General features: G+C 51.9%; 11 protein-coding genes across 11 annotated transcripts; 6 read left to right on the top strand and 5 right to left on the bottom strand.

Annotated features, from left to right (window-relative positions):
- Window positions 1-1,075: 1,075 nt before the first annotated feature.
- Window positions 1,076-2,229, bottom strand: KRR1 (ribosomal RNA assembly protein krr1; the record flags this gene model as incomplete). Its single annotated transcript, XM_051736503.1, has 3 exons — window positions 1,076-1,483; window positions 1,544-2,113; window positions 2,170-2,229. 3 exons carry the CDS (start codon window positions 2,227-2,229, stop codon window positions 1,076-1,078), a joined length of 1,038 nt encoding a protein of 345 aa, XP_051583759.1.
- Window positions 2,230-2,767: 538 nt separating this feature from the next.
- J4E82_010287 (uncharacterized protein) lies at window positions 2,768-3,799 on the top strand (the record flags this gene model as incomplete). The annotated part of the gene is made up of 1 exon (XM_051736502.1): window positions 2,768-3,799. One exon carries the CDS (start codon window positions 2,768-2,770, stop codon window positions 3,797-3,799), a length of 1,032 nt encoding a protein of 343 aa, XP_051583758.1.
- Window positions 3,800-3,966: 167 nt separating this feature from the next.
- Window positions 3,967-5,345, bottom strand: J4E82_010286 (uncharacterized protein; the record flags this gene model as incomplete). Its single annotated transcript, XM_051736501.1, has 4 exons — window positions 3,967-4,167; window positions 4,243-4,827; window positions 4,897-4,991; window positions 5,045-5,345. The coding sequence occupies 4 exons, from the start codon at window positions 5,343-5,345 to the stop codon at window positions 3,967-3,969; spliced, it is 1,182 nt and encodes a 393-aa protein (XP_051583757.1).
- Window positions 5,346-5,563: 218 nt separating this feature from the next.
- J4E82_010285 (uncharacterized protein) lies at window positions 5,564-7,024 on the top strand (the record flags this gene model as incomplete). Its single annotated transcript, XM_051736500.1, has 2 exons — window positions 5,564-5,919; window positions 6,007-7,024. 2 exons carry the CDS (start codon window positions 5,564-5,566, stop codon window positions 7,022-7,024), a joined length of 1,374 nt encoding a protein of 457 aa, XP_051583756.1.
- A 439-nt stretch (window positions 7,025-7,463) lies between these two features.
- On the top strand, window positions 7,464-8,978 carry J4E82_010284 (uncharacterized protein; the record flags this gene model as incomplete). The annotated part of the gene is made up of 5 exons (XM_051736499.1): window positions 7,464-7,556; window positions 7,704-7,751; window positions 7,804-8,057; window positions 8,116-8,677; window positions 8,733-8,978. 5 exons carry the CDS (start codon window positions 7,464-7,466, stop codon window positions 8,976-8,978), a joined length of 1,203 nt encoding a protein of 400 aa, XP_051583755.1.
- An 829-nt stretch (window positions 8,979-9,807) lies between these two features.
- Window positions 9,808-11,327, bottom strand: J4E82_010283 (uncharacterized protein; the record flags this gene model as incomplete). The annotated part of the gene is made up of 3 exons (XM_051736498.1): window positions 9,808-10,705; window positions 10,729-11,298; window positions 11,320-11,327. The coding sequence occupies 3 exons, from the start codon at window positions 11,325-11,327 to the stop codon at window positions 9,808-9,810; spliced, it is 1,476 nt and encodes a 491-aa protein (XP_051583754.1).
- A 1,945-nt stretch (window positions 11,328-13,272) lies between these two features.
- Window positions 13,273-14,148, top strand: J4E82_010282 (uncharacterized protein; the record flags this gene model as incomplete). The annotated part of the gene is made up of 1 exon (XM_051736497.1): window positions 13,273-14,148. The coding sequence occupies one exon, from the start codon at window positions 13,273-13,275 to the stop codon at window positions 14,146-14,148; it is 876 nt and encodes a 291-aa protein (XP_051583753.1).
- A 1,001-nt stretch (window positions 14,149-15,149) lies between these two features.
- On the top strand, window positions 15,150-17,434 carry J4E82_010281 (uncharacterized protein; the record flags this gene model as incomplete). The annotated part of the gene is made up of 4 exons (XM_051736496.1): window positions 15,150-15,317; window positions 15,692-16,031; window positions 16,287-16,548; window positions 16,645-17,434. The coding sequence occupies 4 exons, from the start codon at window positions 15,150-15,152 to the stop codon at window positions 17,432-17,434; spliced, it is 1,560 nt and encodes a 519-aa protein (XP_051583752.1).
- Window positions 17,435-17,718: 284 nt separating this feature from the next.
- J4E82_010280 (uncharacterized protein) lies at window positions 17,719-18,098 on the bottom strand (the record flags this gene model as incomplete). The annotated part of the gene is made up of 3 exons (XM_051736495.1): window positions 17,719-17,790; window positions 17,852-17,992; window positions 18,048-18,098. The coding sequence occupies 3 exons, from the start codon at window positions 18,096-18,098 to the stop codon at window positions 17,719-17,721; spliced, it is 264 nt and encodes an 87-aa protein (XP_051583751.1).
- Window positions 18,099-19,180: 1,082 nt separating this feature from the next.
- Window positions 19,181-20,509, top strand: J4E82_010279 (uncharacterized protein; the record flags this gene model as incomplete). The annotated part of the gene is made up of 2 exons (XM_051736494.1): window positions 19,181-19,284; window positions 19,348-20,509. 2 exons carry the CDS (start codon window positions 19,181-19,183, stop codon window positions 20,507-20,509), a joined length of 1,266 nt encoding a protein of 421 aa, XP_051583750.1.
- Window positions 20,510-20,828: 319 nt separating this feature from the next.
- Window positions 20,829-21,476, bottom strand: J4E82_010278 (uncharacterized protein; the record flags this gene model as incomplete). Its single annotated transcript, XM_051736493.1, has 1 exon — window positions 20,829-21,476. One exon carries the CDS (start codon window positions 21,474-21,476, stop codon window positions 20,829-20,831), a length of 648 nt encoding a protein of 215 aa, XP_051583749.1.
- Between the last annotated feature and the right edge of the window lie 1,736 nt (window positions 21,477-23,212).

Genomic DNA, 23,212 nt, shown 5'->3' with positions numbered 1-23,212 from the left:
ACAGCCAGATGATTTGCGCCCCCGAGCAGGATCTGGAAGGTATTCGCTTTAACAATGTCTTGGACCCGCACCCTCTCATCTCCATACACGGTCGCTAGGGAGAGGAAGTTTTCTTGGAGTGTCGGTGGTAGTTGCGAGATAGCAGTGCGCCAGAGTGTTTCGCGATCTAAGGTCGATAACTCGGCTTCTAAATAGGCGACCAGTGCTGGTGTGTGACTTGTTACGACGTCGCCGAACGCAAGGGGTTGTGTGGCTAGCATGCCGATGCCCTTTCCTGGTATTTCAGTCGCTCGATACACGTTTGTAGGTGTGTTGATATTCCGCGCTGCATGAATCGATTGTTCGAGAAACGCCGGTAACACAGCAAATTGCCGGGCAAGACGCGGTGTCGTCACGATTGAAATTCCACGTCCTCCAGCAAAAGTAGCGTGTGTGTAAACGCATAGTGTGTCGTTGATGCCGGAGAGATGTGGTGTGCAAACTGGGTTGTGGGTCCATGGCTCGTAGATATCACGCGGTTTCGCATGCACTTTACCCAAAGGAGAAGAGAATTCAGCGCAAAATGCGTAGGTTTGTGATGCGTCCAGTGAGGTTTGAAAGGCCAGGTTGTAGAGAGGACTTTCTTGCCAACATGGTTGACGTTGCAGCGTCCATGGTACCAAGTCGACCGAGGCGACATGTGCTAGAATAGCAGACAGATTCCGCATTATGTTACAGATTTGAGCAAGGCAGCGAGGTATTTGGCCTGGGTATGGAGACAGAGTCGCAGGAACATGGTGAAGAACTGTCGACGTTGCACTGCGGCTGATATGTCAGGTTCGTATGTGAGACACAATATGTTTGAGCGCCTGTCGCCAAGTATAGAGCGCCAAGCAGTGGCCTTGAGCCCGGTAATCCTAAAAGAAACGACATGTGATGGTGGTAATACAGAATTGGGTATTTGAACTTATCAAGCTAACCTAAACACCTGTCAATGCTTTTTGTGGTGTTCCCTAGAGGAGAAGGAAGAATACGCCTATACTCCACGACCTGCAGCATGTCGCTGCAACTTCGGTATTGCAATGCAAAATATGGCTCAAGCATCGCCATTGGCCTCGCCCTCGGAACTGCGCTTCTTCTTCTTCTTTTCCTTGCCTTCGCCCTCTTCCCGTTTCCGCTTCTTTTCCTTCTTCTGCTTCTTGTCGCCATCCTCTTCTGGTGCGACATATTCCATCATCCTTTCCCTGCGCTTTGCGTCCATCTTGTCCTTCATCTTGTCTTCCCTCTCTTCCTGTACCTTCCTCTCTTTTGCGTGCTTGCCCAAGAAGTACTCTCCGCTCTCGATCTGCAGATCCACCTTGCTCTTCTCCTGGGCCGGCGGGAACGGTGTGTATGTCTTCTTTGTCTTGTCGGTAACCTTGTGGGGTACGCGGCGCTTGCTGAGCGAGCGCTTTTTGAAGTTGGGGAGGAAGCGATCCCAGCTCTCGTTGACTAGCTCCGGGTCCTACGTGGTGGCGCAAAGTCAGTGTACGTCGCATATGCAATTGGCGCTTCCACGACTTACCTTGGCGAGCTCCTTCTTGATCATAAGCTCCTTGATAGCGTAGATGGGATGGATGTTGTGCATCGTATCCTCGACGATGCGCCGAACCTGCTTGAGGCCCTTGTAGGGACCCATGGCAGCGACGGTGTTTCCCTGTACCAGCAGATAGGTTTCGGTGAGCAGCTCCAGTGCCTTGAGCGTCGATCCGTTTGGCCCGAGAATACGCTGCCGCCTCTTGACGAAGCGATCCTTGTTTCCAACTAGATTCCGTATCTTGATGATGTCCATGGCCACCTCGTCTTCGAGGATCTTGACTGCTTGTGGCGCCGGCACACTTCGCGCAAGCAGCTTGATCAGGTCGCGCGCATTCAATATCGCCGCCGGGTCATATGTCTTTTGCGTCGTCCATACCGTCATGGAACCCTCAACCAAGTTGAGCTCGCACCCAACACCTTGTTTCTGCAGCGCCTGTGTGATGAACTTCCATGACCCCTTCAGATACTGTTCGCGATACTTTGGGAAAAGCGTGCTGAAACGCGACTCGTCGGTGAAGGCGCCGGCCGTATTGTCCTCCGGCTTGAAGGGCTCAATCTGCACGAATGTCAGTCTTGAGCTCTCGGAGGCGCGCAAATCCGGCGCAAACGTACCTTCCACTTGTCAATATCATCCGTGTCCCAGGGCTTCTCGGCATTGTGTGTAGACGGCATCGTGGGTGTTTTGGGCGTGGGTCGGGCTTGTGATTGGGTCCAGGTAACTTTTTTCCAGAAAGTTGCAAAGGCCGCGCTAAGGTTCTGCCACCGCCTGGATCTGTACACGCTAACAGTCACATGACGCCAAGGATGAGAGCTACCGGGTATATATGGGTCCCATCCCATATTAGCTTAGCTCGTGGGACTCGATACATACCATTACGCCCCATGTATCACTCTACCCTAACTCCGCAACCTCACGCTTACCGATCACAACGTCTCACTTGGTCTACGCCCGCCGCTGGTCCGTACATCTTGTGATACCAAGCTACACAGGCAATTCCAAACATACACGGAGTAAAGATCGGCCTTAAGGCACAGTCGCCCAACTTCTATACTCTGTAAATATGGTTTCGTGTATAAAGAGCCGCGTACACGCGTTTTCAAGTCCAACACATCATCCTTAGATTGCGATTGTTGAGACCTTAAACTCATTACATCCTTCGCCTCCATCTTCGTTCCCTAACTGTTCGAATTGTCATCCTCAGTACTCAACATGGCCTTGTATACCACCCCGGAATTCACACGCTACGCCGCTGTCCACCAGAATCCCAACGGCGAAGGCGACGCCCGTCCCACAGCCCTTCAAGTTATCAATGACAACGGCCTCAAGGGCAAGCTAACCGACAAGACTATCTTAATAACAGGCTGCTCCTCAGGCCTAGGCGTCGAAACAGCTCGAGCTCTCGCTGCCACAGGCGCCCACATCTTCTGCACTGCACGCTCCCTCGAAAAGGGCCAAGCAGCACTCGCCGATATCCTGTCACCCGGAAAAGTCGACCTACTCCACCTAGATCTCGAGAGCCTAGCTTCCGTCCGCACATTCGCTGCCGAGTTCCTCGCAGCCAGCCATGGTAAACTCGACATCTTGATCAACAACGCAGGCGTCATGGCAATACCCCAATCGACAACCGCCGATGGTTTCGAGACGCAATTCGGCGTGAACCACCTCGCCCACTTTCTGCTTTTCCAGCTGCTCAAACCAGCCCTCGTCGCTTCTAGTACGCCTACTTCCGCCTCGCGCGTCGTCGCCGTGTCGTCAATGGGCCACCGCTACTTCGCGCCCACTCTGTCGGATATTCAGCTGCGAGAACCCGGTGCGTATGATCCTAATCGGGCATATGCGCATTCCAAAACAGGAAATATTTGGTTCGCAAACTACATTGATAGACACTATGGCTCTTCCACGACACATCCTATTCACGCCTTGTCCCTCCATCCAGGTGGTATATGGACAGGCCTGCAAGACCACTTACCTGAAATAGACGCTATGAAAGAAATCCCCGCAGTACAGAAGTACATGAAGAGCCCCGCGCAAGGAGCCGCGACGACTGTCTGGGCAGCTGTAGGAGAGTGCTGGGAAGGCAAGGGAGGTGTTTATCTAGACGATTGTCAGGTTTGTCCGCCGGTGCCACAGCCGAGTTATGAATTTTTAGATCGGGGATATGAGAAGTGGGCGTATGATGTCGAGAGCGAGGAGAAGTTGTGGGAGATGAGCAATGAGCTGGTCGGATTTCAAGAGGCGTAGAGCGTGCATGTGCTGCCATCACTGTCGGACATGAATTCCGGTGGCCATGAAATATGTAGGCTGTTCATGATATCGCTTTCACAGAAAGCCATCTATAAGACTCGAAACACTAGTCCATGACCAGATTATGCTATCAACCAAACCCTCGCTACCTTTTTGCTGTCACACTATAGCACCTCAAACTCATAGTACACATACGCCGTGTACTCCTGATCACCCATCTGACCCGCTTGCGCCATGTCAGTCGACAGCGCCTGATCGTCCTTCTGAATCCGGCCCTTGCTATCGCGGCCAAAGGCGTTGCCACCAAGGTATGAGTACGCGCCATCGAGATTCGACTTTGCCTTTTTCGCTTGCTTCGCATCGGTCTAGGTGCCTCGCGTCAGTACATGTCCAATACAAAGATCTCACACACTGAGCTCGTCCAACACGCGCAAACTCACCTGAACGATTCCCGCGACAAAGTCAAGCGGCAAGCCATATCGCAACACCGTCTCAACAAACACTCTCAGCGCGAGAACATGGATCCAGATCATGGCGCTCTCACTGTACCCCGTTCTTCCTAGCCGTAACGCCTCGCCCCACAACTTCTTCTCGTCCTTGGCTAATTGCTCCGCCTCCTTGGCCTCTTCCTCCTTGTTGCCCTCCTTGTACTGGTAGTCTCTCGGTGTCCACCGCTTCTCTCTGCACTTGTGTACAAACTCGGTGGAATGCTTCTTGAATGTCGTGACGGCGAACAAGGTGAATTCGGCATCCTTGGCGAGCTCGTTGGCGGAGCGGGGAACCACCATGGGACATAGCTCCTCGTAGTCCTTGTAGAAGTCCTTGACGTTGTTGTTGGGTACGGCGATGAGGTGCGTGTCGAGGTACTCGGAGTCGCGGACTATGGCTTTGGGATTGACGACGTTGACGAGGGACTTGGTCGCGAGGTTTCCGGTGCGTTTGCGCTCGGCGGCCTGGAGGGCGGACTTTGTCTGGTTGTACTGGCTCATCTTGGACTTGACGTCGTTGTCGACGCCTTGTATCTCCTGTCCTTGTTGTCAGCCGTACTGATCCACAGAACAAGAAGGATTAGGTTAGGGTTAACCCTAACGCACCTTCTGCAGAGCGTCTATGAGGTCTGCAATGGGCTTGTCGGCCCGGTACTTGACCTTGTTCCACTGGAAGTTGCGCAAGTACTGATCAACAGGCTCTACATCATGTGAGCTGCCAGACGCCAATCGCATACGGCCCATGTGCACATACTGTCGTTTATCGTCTTCTGCTGCTGTATCTTGCCCTCGTCGCCGTCGAGTATCTGCCTCAGGCTGTCGCCCACCTTGGCCACGACCGCCTCGCACGCATTGTTGAGCTTGGACAGCTCATCGGCCTGCTGCACCAGGGCATCCAGCGTTCCGATCTTGAAATTGGGAATCGCGAACGGGGACGTGTTCCCCACGTCATTGGTTACGGTGGAGCGCAGCGCTGTGAGGGCGTCCTCGGCGTGGTTCGAGGGCGAGATGGACGTCGGCAGCGACACCAGCAGGTACTTGCTCCCCTTGGACATGGTTGCGGCGCTCTGTTTTGGGGCGATCGGGACGCGATATAGGCGGTTATGGGAACGATGGCCGTTTTGGTGGATGGAATCCAGTCGGGGGAGCTTGGGCCTAGTCGCGGCCTAGGGTGCTACCCTGCCGTCATTGGTGTCTTATATAGTCCGCCGTGAGTACCCGCCAGCAGCAAGACGACGCAACTTCTTTGGCATTTCCTCCTCACCCACCCAACATGGCCTCGAAAAAAGCTGTCGTTGCCCTGCGTCCGGCCGCCAATGGTCTTGCACCGCTGGTTTGGAGGCCAGAATGTTCGCGCGTCGCGACTTACTCCACAAGATCGCGCGCAACCCCAGCCCCACGTCCCCGCAACCTCACACGCCTATCGCAGCAACACGTCCGATATGCTTCGTCGGAGGCTGCAAGCGAGCAGCCGGCAAAGACTGGCTTGTACGAGCTTCACAGCAAGTATGGCGCCAAGTTTGTGCCATTTGGCGGCTATGCCATGCCAGTCCAGTACAGCGATATGAGCATCATCGACTCGCACAACTGGACACGCGAAAAGGCCAGCTTGTTTGACGTTGGACATATGTAGGTAACAGCGACTTCATACTTGCTCTGCGTACTCACCATCACTCCCACAATCTTCCAATCATGTTCTTGCGCTAATCCATCCAGGGTCCAGCACCACTTTTCCGGGCCAGGCGCCGAGGCCTTCCTCGAGAGCATAACACCCTCGTCGCTATCTTCGTTACCTGAACGCCAGTCCACCCTGTCTACGCTGCTACACTCTACAGGCGGAATTGTTGACGATACAGTCATAACCCGTCTGCCCGATCGCTTCTACGTCGTCACAAATGCCGGCTGCAGGGAAAAGGACACTGCCTACTTCAAGACACAATTAGAAGCCTGGAAGAATGCACACTCCGACCAGCCTGTAGAGTGGAACATACTCGATGGACAGGGTCTTGTTGCCCTCCAGGGCCCGTTATCCGCTGAGATACTCTCTCGCGTTCTAGACGACAAGTCCAAGCAGGATCTCCAATCGCTGTACTTTGGCCAATGCGCAAACGCTGTCATCAAAGGCACAGATGCTCAAGTGCTCGTCAGCCGGGGCGGATACACCGGTGAAGATGGTTTCGAGATTAGCATCCCCGCCTACGCCACCGAAGCCGTAACCCAGTTCTTGCTCGACTCTGCCAAAGACGAGCTACGTTTTGCAGGTTTGGGTGCGCGTGACACACTGAGACTAGAGGCGGGCATGTGCTTGTACGGCCACGATCTTGATGACACGACCACGCCAGTCGAGGCCGGACTATCCTGGATCATCGGCAAGGACCGCCGTGCAAAGGGCGGATTTCACGGCGACTCCGTCATCTTGCAGCAGCTCAAGAAGAAGTCTGAAGGCGGCGGTGTATCACGGCGTCGCGTTGGTCTTGTCGTAGAGGGATCGCCTGCCAGAGAGGGTGCCGAGATCGTCGACGAGGCTGGGGAAAAGATTGGCACCATCACATCTGGCTGTCCTTCGCCTACGATGAAGAAGAACATTTCCATGGGTTATGTCAAAGATGGTATGCACAAAGCAGGGACCGAAGTACAGGTTGTCGTGAGGGGGAGGAAAAGGAAGGCTGTCGTGACCAAGATGCCTTTTGTTCCTAGCAAATACTTCAAACAGCCGGCAAACATCAAGGCATAGACCTGGTGTTAAGCATTCAAGGATGAAGAATTCAACATGTAGTCTTCTTTTTTGCCTCTTTCGTCTCCACGTACCTGCGATGTTCTGGACTATCCGTGCCCGAGCTTCTGCCGGGTCACCACCAGACGCGTAAATCACGTCGCAAACTGGATCGCTGCTTCATCGGCCTTTTCATCAGTGTCGAACACGCATTACATCAGTCACGGTGATGGTTCGGGTGATACAGGACGCGACGCGGCGACATGCCGACCGGCGCCGTACTGATGCCGCAAAGACTGGGTCACGGCATCTCCGGCATCTACAGTATCAACGCTAGCAACGAGGCATCGGCGTCCATGTTCAACATCAGTCCACTGTTTTGCTACACGGTCCGGTCGCTGCAGTTGCTTCATTTGTTTCTGTGGCTCTTGGTCGTTTTCGATAGCGGCAAAATCACACCATGCTCAGGGTAGCACGTCAATTAACCGGCAGCAGGGAAGATGCTCCTGGCGCTGGGACTGACAAACAATGGAGCATCGAGAAGGGTCGCCAGGTGCAGGGTGAATGCTGTGTAACGAGAGGGAGAGGGGTCTGTACATGACGGTATTGGTATATAAGAAGTCGTGAAGGCCTTCTGGTTTAAACATCAATCATCGCATATTTGACTTTTATCTATTCTACAAAACACAACACCCTTCAGTACGAAACAGCTTCCATCATGCCTCTCACCAAGTACAAGGCTGCCTGTGTTAGTCTACATCATTGTCTCGTTTGCCAAATTCTAGCTGACCGAGTAACAGGTCACCTCCGAGCCATGTTGGTTCGACCTCGAAGCCGGCGTCCAAAAGACCATCAACTTCATCAACGAAGCCGGCGCTGCAGGTTGCAAGCTCATTGCCTTTCCTGAAGTCTGGATCCCAGGCTACCCTTACTGGATGTGGAAGGTCAACTACCAGCAGTCGCTCCCTATGCTCAAGTCGTACCGCGAGAACTCGCTGCCCATGGATTCAGAAGAGTTTCGACGAATCCGCCGCGCGGCGAGAGATAACCAGATGTAAGATCTTTAGTACTTACGAGCACCACGAAAGGCATGTATCTGATGTTGAGTGTAGCTACGTCTCGCTCGGTTTCTCCGAAATCGACCACGCGACGTTGTACCTGGCGCAGGCCTTGATCGATCCCACTGGCGAAGTCATCAACCACCGCCGCAAAATCAAGCCCACACACGTTGAGAAACTCGTCTACGGCGATGGCGCAGGCGATACATTCAAGTCCGTCACACAGACCGAACTCGGCCGTCTCGGCCAGCTCAACTGCTGGGAAAACATGAACCCGTTCCTCAAATCGCTCAACGTATCCGAGGGCGAGCAGATCCACATCGCCGCCTGGCCTGTGTATCCTGGCAAAGAGACGCTCAAGTATCCTGATCCCGCTACCAATGTCGCAGACCCGGCTTCTGACTTGGTCACGCCGGCTTATGCGATTGAGACGGGCACGTGGACGCTGGCTCCGTTCCAGAGACTGAGTGTGGAGGGCTTGAAGAAGACGACGCCTGAAGGTGTGGAGCCCGAGACTGATCCCTCAACGTACAATGGCCATGCGAGGATCTACAAGCCAGATGGTACCCTCGTCTGCAAGCCCGACAAGGACTTTGATGGTCTGCTGTTCGTTGACGTGAGTCGTTCAAACCCATTCTAACCTTCCTTGTTGTTGGACTAACGGAATGCAGATCGACCTCAACGAATGCCACTTGACCAAGGCGTTGGCTGACTTTTCGGGTCATTACATGCGCCCTGATCTCATTCGTCTGCTTGTTGACACCCGTCGCAAGGAGCTCGTTACTGAAGCTGATACTAACGGGGGTATCGCTTCCTACACCACTCGTGAGCGTTTGGGCTTGAACGTTCCGCTCGATGCCCAGGCACCCAAGCCCAAGGCCAAGGTTGCTGATGCCGCTGCCACCACTGCAATCTAGGCTTTGCAATGTCGTGGTCAGAGGACGCATTCCTGTTGATAATGCGGGTGCTCTGTAGGCAATTCCTAGATCGTTGATAAATATATTCCCCGCTCTTAGATATGCCTCACCCTGCTTGTTTTTGCACTGATGTGATTCGCGCTGTATGTTTGAAGGACTGGAATTAGTCCTGAAAGGGTTCCATATCTTTGTGTTCTAGGTTTGTTGTATAAAGTGTTGATTGCGTGCGTTGATGCGGCTATGCTGGGGATGGGAGTTGGGTAGGCAAGAGAGAGAAGTCACAATTGGCAGCCTTCAACCCCGTTGGGTACGTTAGCCCCGATAGCGCATCTCTTTGGACTCTGCTTCGGCCTATATACTCCACCTATGCCACATGTAGAATCCCACCACACTCTTTCTAATCTATATGCTATTTCTATCATGCTTTGATTTTCTCCAGAACAATTCTTACATCACCCGTATCATCATCCGTGATTCTATATTTCACCTTGTACCCCGCCGCCCAAGCGTCTAATTCGTCGTTGCCTCTCTGTGCCACTTTTGCCAGTTCATCTGCATCCGCCTCCAACCCGACTACGCTGTCCAGCAAAAGTCTCGTGACGTTGACCTCGCGCTGGGCTCGCGCTGAGAGGGACTTCCTCGCGGATAAGGCCATGGTGCCAGTTACTGCGCTTGCACCCAGCAGGCAGATTAAACCGACCAGGAGGATACTGGGTACGTATGTGATGCGGTACTGTAGTTGCATTGCGTATGCCGGGACGTGGATGGTGTACTGGGGGAGGTTGCGCGAAGCGTTCTTGCTGGATGCAGCAACCTCGTAGAGGATACGCTACGTCTCACCCGAGGCGTAGAGGAAGGTGTGTGCGAAGTCGGTAAAGAAGTCTTGGGTCGTTACAGCGTACATGTTGGACAGGGCGGGACCGAGACCGGGGATGGACGAGCCCGGGACGTGGAAGTTGAGGCTGTTGTATTGGAATTTGGAGAGCTGGGAGGGGATGATTTGTTTCTTTTGCGAGGGAAACGTGGCGGCGTCAATGGTCCATACGGCGGTGCTGGAGGTGTTGTCCGAACTGCGACTTGTGTTGGCGACGCCGTGTTCGCGGTACAGCACACACCGCAACCCGCAGGCAGACATGAGTCCCATTGTTCCACTGAAGCCCCATTGAGTCATGTTGTAGGTACGGTAATGGAGTGTGCCGTATGCCGACGGTTCCGTATCATTGGACAAGTCGAAACGCCTTAGGGAGCCTAGATATGCCTCTTTGAAACCCAGAGTAGATGCGGCGTATGTGAGGCTGTCGCCTTCTCCCTTTTGAATGTTTTCAGGTGTACCCGGGTAGAATGCTTCAAATAAGTAATTATCCGACTCTGCAGTTTTGTTGATAATCAAGTTGATCATCGTGTTGTAAAAATTTAGTGGTTGATCTACTGATATTGATTCTGGCAGAGCCGGGCTACAATTGACCGACAGTCGATAGGCCGGTACGTTTTCGAGCCTGGAAATAGCCGGCGGCAGAGACTCTAGCGATTGCGATGTTACGTTCACGGCTACATATGTACCATTGGTCAGTTTTGAGTCGGAACTGTCGTAGGATATCTCGGTTAAGAGGGACACCACATCCTTGACGACTTGGGCATTCTGATTACCGTCGAAATCGTACAAATCCAATGAGACGATGTCGGCCCCTGACACTATACCGTCGTAATCTTGGTTGATGGTAACGTCACTTTGCAGCCTTAGTGAACAGACGTCTGTGAAGAGCCGAGTTCAGAAAATGCCTCGTACGCAATAACATTGCTCAGTGCTGTTCTCGAAACAGCAGAGAGCATCGTTAGCAGCGCAAAGAGTCCAAGTGTCCAAGTCTTGCCCATGAGTAGATTGCGGAGATTGAAAAGGTCATAGTTCCCGCCTGTTGTACCGCTGGCGGTAACCAGCGTACGAAGGGGAATTGGCTTCGCTTGCTGTTCGTTCAAGGCCGACACGCGTGCACTGCCAAACCAGACAAAATTCAGAGTTGCCATGAGTAAAGGCGCCAGTACAGCTCCTGTGATGGCATCGACTGCTTTTGCCTCTGCTTGGCTAAGGTGGCCCCCAATCTTCTCGCCCGCAAACGTATCGAAAATTCGCGGATTCGCTCGGACGCATACAAGCCATACGACAAGGGCGACCAGTGGAATCGCTGCGGTCAGTAGGATTTGTGCAGCGGACCATGATTGTGAGGAGCTCTTCTTTAGTTCTGAATGAATGGGCGTTGTCGTTTGAGACGCAAGGAGTTTTTCCGCTGTAGGGGTTGAGGGATCCTGAGTCGTGGGTACTGGACTGTAGGGCTGAGAGCGAAACCCTGCCATCATCTTGGAAGTGTGGTTTGCCATGGCTAGGGAATGCGCGCCGTGGAAAAAACCATGGGCAGTGCTTGTCTTAATACTCTTGCTGAGAAATCATTCAATCGTGGCGCGGGTACAGATACCGGATTCTGAGACGTGGTTTTGGCCCCCAAACTTCGTCCCCGTTCAAAAGGCGCCGCTCTAGTGCGCCTAGCCAATAGCCACATCAGACCCTCTATCCACACTTTCTAGCGCTTACACGCCCTACATACACTTCGAACGTCAAGGCAACATAACGGTCTGACAAGATGGTACATACATGACATGTGTAGACTAGCTTGTCAGATGCTCTACCAGCCCAACGAGGTCGCACCGACACCCGATCTCTAGAAGGAGTTGCTGATAAATATGAGAATATTCTCGATGGAGGCCCCAGAATCATGCTTTCGTACGATCTGTCCAGGGGTGTAAGACGCGCTGTTAAGGCGCAGTCATATGTTCCTCCAATGGCGGAACGAAGTGGCGTCAGACTCTGCACTTCGACCTGCGCTGCATACATTTGCAAATACGCCTCTTGTCTTCTTTGAGCGAGCGAGACGTTTCAGAGAAGAACGTTAAATGACTGTCACTCTTTTCGCAACTGCTATCTCTCAAGCTGAACAGGCGGCAGATATCGACTACTAGCACATACAGATCTGCAAGTACAATGCCAGTGCTTTTCCATTTGGCGGATGCAAGGCCTCACTCTCTGCAAGTCACCTTTGAATCTTCTCACCGATATCCTATGCATCACTACCTTCCAAAGCCATCCGCTGATCGATAGACGCATTGTATAGTGGCCACTAATTTGACCAGTTGATAGATCAATGGAGAGACATGTTATGTATTCCAGATCGAGCAATTTTACCAAGCGTCGATCTGGTGCTGCCTGAATGGAAGTTCAACCAAGTGTGATACGATACCCACCCTCGTCGTCAATTCTTTCAATATCGCTCGCGTTAGTAAAGGAGAACGACCCAAACAACCCGAGATCAAAAGCAAGAATGAGTTCCCCGTCGACAACGCGGTGAGCGTTGTGATACTGCCCTGTATGGCGTATCCAGTGATATCCAACCCTTTTAAAGCGTCTGATGTCCTGATCGTAGATAGAAAGAAGTATCGGCCCTCGTGTAAGAAATTGTCCAGGATCTCTCGAGTGAAAAGGGTCCTGATATCCTTCACAAAGGTGGAGGATATGAATGGTACCGCTTCTTAAAGTCGACAGGCCACCAAATACAACTTCGTGACCCCAGACACAGTCCACTCTTATGGAAAACTGATACGGGTATCGGCCCGACCATTTCGCCCGGTAGGTACATTGAAGGAGTCGGGCGTGCAAAGGTGCTATCCCTTGTTTTTCTATTGCCTCTTTCGCATGGACGAATACCGGACTCATTCATATGGACGAAAACCGGACTTGCTTGTATGGACGAACATCGGACTTGCTTGTGTGGACGAAGCTCGGTACTGGTGTCGCTGAGGAATGCTCGTCAGCCTTGACTATATAAATCAGTCAAAGACACAAAGGATAAGAGACAACCAAAGTCATCGCAATACTCTCCTCGGTATCTTCCCATCATACAATTCCTAGTAGAATACAGTGCAATTACTTGAAGGTAGAACGTGTTAAGGCTGCATAGGTTATCTAAGAATTCTAGCATAGCTAGTAACGCTGATACGTAAGATATGCATAGAACTATGGAATAGATTACGTACCTCTTAGTAAGCTTCGTATTTTCTATACGCTAAGTTTTATTGTAGTGGAGTATTCACGTTCTCCTCTCCACCACGCCACTAGTGGCCTTACTGGCTCGGATGTCTTTGGTTCCGTATCCTGCTATAAGATACACCAAGGAAAGCAAAAATTTCAGGACAAAATCTCAACAACCTCAGCAAAATCTCGACTCGTTTCATCAGGCGTATCAGCACAATGACCACGGTACTTGTAATCGGCGCCTCTGGCAAGGTGGGCTCGCAAGTTGTTAAGGAGCTCGATGCCAATCACGAAGGCATCCACGTACGTTTAGCCACAAGCCGGGCCGAGACCGCTGAACAATGGCGCCAACAAGGACGACAAGCCGTCATCCTCAATCTCGACGACCCGAACACCCTACCATCAGCATTGCAAGGTATCGACAGGCTCTTCATGGTTACTGGCTACACGGCAGACATGCTGTACCAAAGCAAGATGCTTATCGATGCGGCGGCAGCTGCTGGTGTTAAGTTTGTAGTTCACCTTGGTGTCTATAGTTCAGGCCGGGATCACATTCCGCATTTTAGCTGGCACGATATGATCGAAACCTACATCAAAGCTTCTGGAATGGCTTGGACCAATCTGCACCCAAACGTCATCCTAGATTCTCTGTTGGTGACTGAGCCATCAACCATCGAGAAAGGCTCTTTTGATGTTATGTGGGGTGAGGCCGCATTGGGCTGGGTTTCAGCTGCTGATATCGGTACTTTGGCAGCCGCGGTGCTTCGCGAGGGACCCGAGAAGCACGCTGGTGCTGATTACGGCTTGAGCCCAGAAATCCTCACTGGTCCACAGGCTGCCGAGATCATCACTCAAGCCACCGGAACGAAGATCGAATGCAACGTCTACAATTCAGAGGCGCTCAAGGCTTACGTCGCGACAATTTCGGATGCTGGAACCCGTCTCTACCTCAACAGCGCTGTGCAGACGATGCGTCTTGGGGAATCTGGGCAAATGCGTTACCAAGCTACCAAACGTGACGACTTCGAGATTGTCATTGGCCGGCCTGCGACAACGCTGTACGATTGGGCACGTCAGAACTTGGTTTCATAGGTATGAGACGGTTCTGTTTGGTCTCCTAGCATGAAGAGTATCCCAGACGAAATCCATTCTCATGGATAACTGGGTTGGGAAACACCGGGATGTGCACGGGAGGGTTCCGGGGTGCAAAGCTGCTACCATGTCTTCTTTTACACAAAGGCACGGGTTTCTTGGATGTATTATAATCGAGCGGGCTTGAACTGCGATAGTGCCCCAATGCACTGGATTGGACGAGCTTTCCCTTGAAGGTTTTCTTATGTCCATCTTTGCAAGCTTTGTGACATACGTGAGACCATCGAAATTGTCTCTGAGGGATTGGAATACAACACACGATAAGAAGTGCTCGCGATAGGGCAGACAGAGATCGTACAGTTGGCTATCTCGCCACCGTGTTAGAACCTATGTGATAAATATTTATATGTATAGTAGTTAAAATCCATTCCGTGTTCCCTTTTATAGCACAGTGTATCTTTCTAGGAGATTTTCCGACCTCGTAAGGCAACGGTCGTTACATTTGAGATGAAGCCTAGGCTCACAAGCCTTACTGTAGAATCTGTCAAGCCTATGACATCATACGGATCGGAAAACATTATAACTTCCGATCCGTGCGGAACACGCCTGCTAAGAACAGCCAAGCTCTTTTGGCTCGCTTAATTGGACAAAAATGTTCTCTAACCTTGGCGGATTGCCTGACCAACGCCCCAATAAGCACTTGTTCTGCGTTCTGCGGCATTCAGCCACAGTAGGTATTCTACGGCCGTAGCGCAGATTGGGTCCAATGTGGTTCGCGCCTATCTTTCGCACTGTAGTGCTAGCATATGATCTGGGGGATACAGGGCCACCGTCGCCACAGTCTTGGGTAACACAATACTCATTGGATCTTAGCAAGCGTGGAAATGGGTTGAACATCGCGGGCCTCGATACCTGGGGGCTTAGCAAGCACGCTGCATACCATTGGGGCGAGACGGGCACTGCGCAGCGGTCTTGGCACCACTGTTGTATACTACTTCGCCATGTTCAGTGACGGAATCTGGGTCGAGAACTTTGGTAAGCTGAGTCACCTCTACAGAAGGATCTCATCGCTATGCACTTACCTGCGCAACGCTAGGAACAACTATGCTGCTCTAGGAGGAAACCGCGACTTCGGGACTCAGCCAAGCACTGAACAACGAGATCGCAAGGTACAGCCCAAGCGTCGACATTGGCAAAACGAGTATCTATGATCGCGACTGAGGTTTTGTTCAGCCATGTACTTGATTGGGTCTGCCTGGTCGCAGCAGGATCATAGTATATAAGCTCAACGCATGCTCTGTTGTAGCAGCTACCAAACCATTATCATCTTCCGCTACTAATTTCACACATTCCTCACATCGAAAGAGTGTCTATCTTGTTCATTGTCTTCAATCGCAACATGAAACAGTATCTGCTATCAACAACGGCACTCGCGTGCGCGAGTCTTGCCTCAGCCACGGAGTATTGTCCTCCAGCAGGCATCCCACTCCTACCACCCCCCGACCTTTCCATCGCCCCCAAGTTCGATCCTGAGCCACTAAAGGCTGCACTGGACCGACTGAACAGTGAAGCGAATCTCTTCAACACGTCTTCCACCTCTTACTCGGTCTCGATAACCACGACTGAAGATACAGTTTTTGAGTACCATTGGACTGCACCAGACGTCAACACCACAGTTGGCGTTAGCGAGGTCAATGGCGACACAGTCTACCGCATCTTCTCGGTGACGAAACTTTTCACCGTTCTTTCTGCGTTGCTCCAGGAGGGATTGGACATAGACGATCTTGTTTCTAAGCATGTACCGCAGCTTGAAGGCTCGAAAAACTTCGAGAACACGACTTTGCGAATGCTAGCCAGCCATCTGTCTGGCGCTCCGCGCGACGGTAAGGCTATGGCTGGAGGACAATGAACCAAGAAGACCACAGCTGACTCTTCGCACTTAGGCTACGCCTTCGACACCTCTCTTCGAGGACCTCCTGATTTCCTACAGGGCGAACTCGGCTTGCCGGAAAACGCTACTGTCCCTGAAGGCTTCCCTATTTGCAATTCCATAGAATTTGGCCTATGTGCTACTCGAGAGGGTAAGAATTCCTTGAGATCGTGCTACTGTCTATACTCCTTACTGAACCTGATCGCAGAATTTCTCGAAGGAGCGCTCATCAGCAACTATGTATGGCCCGTCGGTCGTACTCCCGCATACTCAAACTATGCCTTTGTCATTCTTGGCTACGCTATCGAGTCTTTCACAGGCAAATCGCTTCGAGACGTTATCGCAGACAGCATCACGGGCCCTCTGGGCTTGAGCTCGGCGACTGGCCTGGACAGTCAGGATGCATCACTGATGGTCATACCTGGAGAGGTCGATCACTTTGGAACTCAGGACATCGGGGAATGGAACGGGTGAGTCAACTCAGACCCTAGCAGTCTACTCATACTTTATTACTCTCTACTTCTGATTAGAACCGAGCATCCGTACTAATTCGCCTATGCCCACAGGACTGCCGGCATGTTCTCAACGCCCAAGGACCTCGCCCGCTTTGTTCGCGGCCTCCTCAACAACGAGCTACTCTCGAGCACCGACATGGCCAAATGGCTGAAACCCGCCTCCTTCACCTCTTCTTCTAAAGGCGAAGCTGTCGGCATGCCCTGGACCGTCTTGCGTCCCACGAGCCTTGGCCTTGACTCAGGCGAGAGACCCGTCGATATATACACCATGCCTGGCGGACAGGGATATTACAACGCCTACGCAGCCATCATCCCGGAATACCAGCTCGGCTACACCGTCAACGTGGCTGGTGTGGGCGACGATCCGGCGCTGCGAGCCCTGCTCGACCATCTTGTGCGCTACTCTGTCCCGCATTTTGACACCGTGGGCCGGGAGCAGGTCGCGGAAAACTATGCGGGTCGCTATGGTAGTGGTGAATCGGCAATTGAACTGGTCGTCGATGATGGTCCGGGCCTCAAGGTGAAGAGCTGGACTACTGGTGGCAAAGCTGTGTCGGATGCGTGGGTCGAGTTCTTTGGTTCTGCTGCGCTGAACGCGGTTGATGCAGACGTCAGGATCTATCCCATTGGTGCGGATAACCGTTGGCGCGTGGCATTCCGGGGCATTTCCGATATGAACAGTACGGGTATCTTTGAGGATGCTTGTTATACTTGGTTTAGTCATGGGGCGTGGCTTTATGCTGGTCTATCGGTGGATGAGATGGTGATTAGTCTTGGTGAGAATGGGACAGCTACGATGGTCAGTGTGCCTGGTCTTCGGCAGAATCTGGCTAGGTCTTGAATGGGGATGATGTCGCCGAAGGGTAACTTGATCAATATGGAGGCACGCTGGCGAACAACAGGCAGACTCATTTGCAGTCAGCAATAGTTGGATACTCTCGCACTACCAAGTGTAAATCTCAAACGTGTCAATGCATTATTGAGGGCATCGCAATGTGAGTAGGCACAGCTAGCATCCGTACCAAATACAGGGTTGCCCTTTATGTTCATTCCAGCATTCGATTGTATGGTATGTTGCTTTTGGGAACTAGTAGATTGCTTCTGTGTGTAATGGTCTCGACGAAACTACGTGAGTCCGTAGCTCACGATAACTCTAGCAAGAAGTCCTGCCTCCAGAGACACTGCAGGCAGCACCACCTGCACATTTCTACAAACTATCAATGCACCACTCGCAAACATACTGGAGGACGCAACTTACGTTCTTGCAGGCGTACCACGTCTTACCATCGGCGCAACATCCCTTGGCAGATGGGCAGTATCCCCACTGGTTGTTGGGATCACTGCCTTCAGCCAACTGGGCATGGTTCGTGGTAAAGTGTTCATCATGATCGAAGCATTGCTGAGATTCTAGGTATCAGTCTCTAGGAATGTTCTTTGAAAAGAAGGATACTCACCCAGGCGGAGACTGTGGCGACCAAGAGGAGTAGGATTGCTTGGATCTGCATGATGATGGTGTTGGAGAGTTGGATGATGTTTGTTAGGTGGAATTTAAAGTTGTGGACGAAGGTGATGGAAGAGATGGGCGTTGGATGGAGCCCTTCTTATCAAAAATCCAACGATCGCATATTAACCATATCCTGTCCTCATCTGTTGACTTCAGCCTTAATACATATGAATAGGTTAATATGTGTAGATCAGCCCCAGGTCCTTCTCGGGCCTATCGACACAAGCGTTGGGTCGTGCACCGAATTCGAACCACTATAGGATGTGTGAGTCCAGCGAAGAAACAAAACAAGCTCACAAATTCTCCACACTTGGCAGCACAAGCTTTTCCGCTTGTTTGAGTCTAGTCGTACACTGTTTGGATGTGTATTGCTCATGCATTTCAGGTAGATTCTCCAACGCATTGAGCACGTCTCTGGCTCACCGTCATTTGGAATCCTCTGGACCTCTCTCCGTCCGTTTGATATAAATTCTCGGAGCTTCACCCAATAGTGTTCGAACAACAATTTAACAAAGCGAGTCAACCTATACCGTTCTCAGTGGTCCACGGCTTAATGCGCGGTCCAGCTCAATGCGCACGCTTCGGCGTAATTAGTGCGCGGTCCGGTGTAATGCACAGAGCACTAATTTCGTTATGTCTATCCTGCACCCCCTGTAGTATCTCAGGTGTGACTTTAGTCGCATCGCCTTTTGACAAATTCACAGAGGTGATATATGTTGAACAGTTTGCCTTGATATCGTGACAGGCGTTGGATGCGACACCTCCTACCTGGGTACCTACCTGGGTACCAAGACGGCGCATAAGATACGCGTTCATTTTGGCTCGGCATTTGCATTCAGTTCTGTATATAACGGCTAGCGATGGACGGGTAAAGCAGCACCACGAAGACAGGAGCATGTGAAGGTTGGTGTCATTGTCGTGATGATAGGGTAACCGTAGGCGAGATGTCAGCCGGCGCTAACGCAAAGGGCCGCCGCGGGAGTCATGCATCCCTGTCGCAACTTTACTGAGTCTCCAAATCTTCCCCACCAAACATCCAACCCTCAAACTCATGACATCCGTCACGCCCTCGCCTTCGTAGCAATGGCCGACCAAGACGAAGACGTCTCGCATCTGCGCGCACCTGACCCTGCCGACTACGACCCCACGGAGGAAGCGCAAGATTTCCTCAAACTCGACAAACTCACGTACGCCTTCTTCACATGCCCACGCACCACCCTGCTTCAACATGGCTGACACAACCCCCACAGTGCCCAAGACACGGCACACCCCACTCTACCCAAGCGCGGCGAAAAGGACTTTGAGAGCCATGAGACGAATCTCCAGCTCGACACGCTCGAGGCCTCGCGCCGGGCCATGCACGGCGTCCTCTCGTGGCAGCGCACGCACACGCAGAAAGGCCATATCCTCGCCATGTACGACCCCGAGCGCAACATGGCATGCGTCGACAGAGTCCGCTCACAGCACTTCCAGACGATAGGAACGAACAAAGGAGGAAGAGAGTGGCTGTTGCCCGAAGAAGCCCTGTTCTTGCTGGAGCGAGGCACCTTGGACGTCCGGTGGCCGGTCAAGCGCGAGATCGGCGACAAGACGGTATACAGAACCGAAGATGGCGCGCCCATGAGTCTCCAGTCGGCGTATGCTGCCTTCATTGGGTTCGAGAGTGGTGTGGGTGGGAAGCTGACATTGGAAATGTACAACGTCTATGCCGGACTGAAGAGATCGGGATACGTCATCTTTAGGACAGGGACGTGGGACGATGATAGAGGGGATATCGTACAAGCGCCGCCTCCAGCAGCAGCAGCACAGCCATCATCCCGCCCGAGCATCGTCACGCGCTTCTTCACCGAAGTCTGGCGGCGCCTAAGCCAGCCCGAACACCCCATCTCCGCCGAGGCCCTCGCCTTCGGTCCGCTCATCAAGCCTGGCTTGTATCGCAGCTACAACGACATCTACCGCCTTCTCAAACTCATACCGACGCACGATCGCTCCTCCCCTCCTACCTTCGTCCTCCCACCCTCCGCAGACAACCCATACCGCGTCCACTTCGACGTCTACCGCACCACAGCCCGCTTCAAGAAGTCCGCTCGTGGTCCGCCAGACTTCCGTATCTGCGTTGTCGACGCGCGCACAACCCCAATACCCACGGGTGCACAGCTAAACGACCTCATGGCGCAGGTGCCGGAGGACAGGCCCAAGGAGGATGGTCATCCCAACCAGAGGTTAAAGTATGGGTGCAGGAATGTGGTGCTCGCCGTCGTGGATAATGGCATACCGAGCTACCTAAGGGTCGCGGATAGTCCGTTTGAGGAGGTCAAGATCTATGAGAGGTCGGCGCCGAGAGGGAAGGGCGGAGGGAGAGGAGGGAGAGGAGGTAGGGGAAGGGGGCGGGGAAGAGGCCGTGGGAGGTGATGGACAACGGGGCGTGAGGCCGCGAAGAACTTTGTTGTCACCACAATGGTGTTTTGGTTGTGTTCTTTGTACCCAACGATACTGGCGTAAGAAGATACCCTTAAATGAAAAAGACGAAAAGTCCAACATGCTTAGTGTGATGCTTGTTGTGTGTCGTCTTCCTGCTATCTTGGTTTGAATCTCAGGGTGCCATACATCTTTGCTTAATTCTCCACGACTGAGTTCGCTCGCTCAACATAGTTCCATCTACCCAAGAGCCTTCCTTTTGGAGTATCGTATTGTTGCCTGAGTGATCCATATTATCAGAGGATTTGACTATCTATACTATGTGCACTGTACGAGTTATTGCTCCTGCTATAGCCAAAGTGCCCAATTCGATCGAATCATGGTGTGAACTTCTCAAAGAATCGAGTGTAAGATCCATGATTGTTGCTACACCAATTCTCCGGTATTGTTCTCCGTCTGATTTCAGAATGAGAACGGTGCCGTAGGCATCGCTATCATGATATTCTTTAAAGAACTCAAATATCTCGAGGGCCACCGTGTCGGCAATGTTTTCCCATGTCCATTCGAGGGAGTCAATGAACGTTTTCAGATGCAGATCAAAGCCAAACTCAGTCGTCAGGATCATTTCCAATCCCTCTGGTGTCTCATCGTAGCGTGGCGTCACTGTGTTTCCCGTGACTCGTAATATCTTGCCTAGTTTGGATCCTTCGAGAGCGCGAAGTCTGTGGAAATGGTCAAAGACATTCAGCCATTCCATATCATCCACAAGGATTTCGATCTTGAGTATCCCATACACGTCGTCCATAGGGATGCGAGTTCTGAGTTTTGAACGGCGAACGGTGTAGTAGCCGTGATCCTGGTAGTACTTTTTACCTCCCCATCGCGTCCATGACCAGGTAGGAAACTCTTTGCGTTCTTTGCATTCTTCCACAGCGCCCATGTTGTACCAAGCGAGGTACATGACAGATTTTTCCAGGTATGAAGGTTTCCATGTGTCGATATTGGCAAATGGATTGGAAACAAGTTGGGGTTGGGTTTGAACTGTCAAATCCCGAGGTGACGTACACCTATGGTTGAGTATATACATATCATCTGCCATCGTGGTTCGATGAAAAGTCTCCACTGCCACCCCCCAGCAGTGTGTTGTATCCAACGCGCGTAAGACACCCAGGCAGGCATTTAGGGCATCTGAATCATAGCTCATAGTCTTTCGAGAATACTGTTCCATCACTTTCGCGAACCTCGTTTGGTTGAACACGTCCGCTACTCGAGGGATAATGTACGCAAGCTGCTCACCAGCATTACTAGTGTCCCGTGGGTGTGATGGTAATGGCCTTTCTTTGACACTTTCCTGGCAGTACATCCGTCGACACCAGAACGCAATACCACCATCAGTAAAAAACAATCTCCTTTTCGAAATAGCGCCTTCCTGGTATGTCCATGCCCTTTTAGTCCAGTTCGATATCAAAATTCGGTCGTGTGGAACGAACCATTCAATCATTTGCAATTGACCGATTTTAAGGTATTTTTGCATACTGCGTGAGAGCTCATTCACCCCTGGGAGCCCATCGTAAGCATCGCCCATGGCTGCAACGATCGTCAGGCAGGCCTGAGAATAGATAAGATCCATCATGGAGATCTGGATGTGCTTATTGTCTTTGTCATCTTGATCAATACACTGTTCCAATCAGCTCAGTCTCGCAGAAATGTGTAGACTATCTCGATAGTGCTGCTTACATAGCGATCAACCCAAAGGTACCTGTATCCCAATTTTGAAGTTACGTCTATACTATCTTCGATCGTTTGTGGAAACCTTTCCGAGCTATCGACTTCTGGATTTGGTTTGCCCCAAACGTACGAAAGCGCGACGTACTGGGTTTGCAGGTCAGGTAAAGGTAAGACTTGCCGGTTAAAGCAGTCGATAACTTTGAAGTGAGGTACATGAAGCTTCGTGGCGGTATGACCGCTTGGGCCATGAGTGAAATCACAATGATCGATCCAAAGTCGTACTTCTGTATAATCCACCGATTCGGGTTCGATTCGTCGCACTGTCACACCCGTCTGTGCGGGGAGTATCAGCGAAAAAGTAATTTCCTGAGTAATCGTACAGTCAGTTTCATCTTCGATTTCGACGAACAGAAGTTCATAAGGTCGTTCCTGGTCTGGATACGATATGTCCAGACGGATAGCATCAGCTAGTCTCCCAAGTGACAGGGTTATGTACTTGACTTGAGTAGCAGATAATGATGAACAAATGGCTTGGCATAACTCGCAAGTTGAGGACACAGGCGCTCTTGCGGATTCTCGATAGCGGTTAAAAAGATCGCCTGGAATATGCTCTCCCGTCGGTGGGCGACGTAGTCCAAGCCACCTCAAGATTTGACAATTGCTGCAAAGGTCGACACCGGCAACTAGAGGATTGCCTTCATCTTCAGGGTCATCCCGTGGACTGTAGCTCCAGGACCGTTCGTGATCGCTCTTCGAGTTATATGCTGGGCACTCAAGAGAACTCATATCTAAAGACCTCAGGAGGTTGAAGACGGCGGTGGAGCCGAACTTGAAAAGCAGAGGAAGGGCAGGACGGTTCAAAACTTGCTCAGGAATGGGAGTCCTGACGTTGATGGAGAACGCCATGCTTCAGGCAGCAGTGGCAAGGCTGAAATCGTGTCCTCGCCACGTGATGAGGTGTTCGCGCGA

This window comes from Alternaria postmessia, assembly GCF_024291825.1.
Source record: "Alternaria postmessia strain BMP 2775 chromosome Unknown scaffold_118, whole genome shotgun sequence".
Taxonomy (NCBI): domain Eukaryota; kingdom Fungi; phylum Ascomycota; class Dothideomycetes; order Pleosporales; family Pleosporaceae; genus Alternaria; species Alternaria postmessia.
The sequence above is the reverse complement of the archived record's forward strand: the minus strand, read 5'-3'. Positions and strand labels throughout refer to the sequence as shown.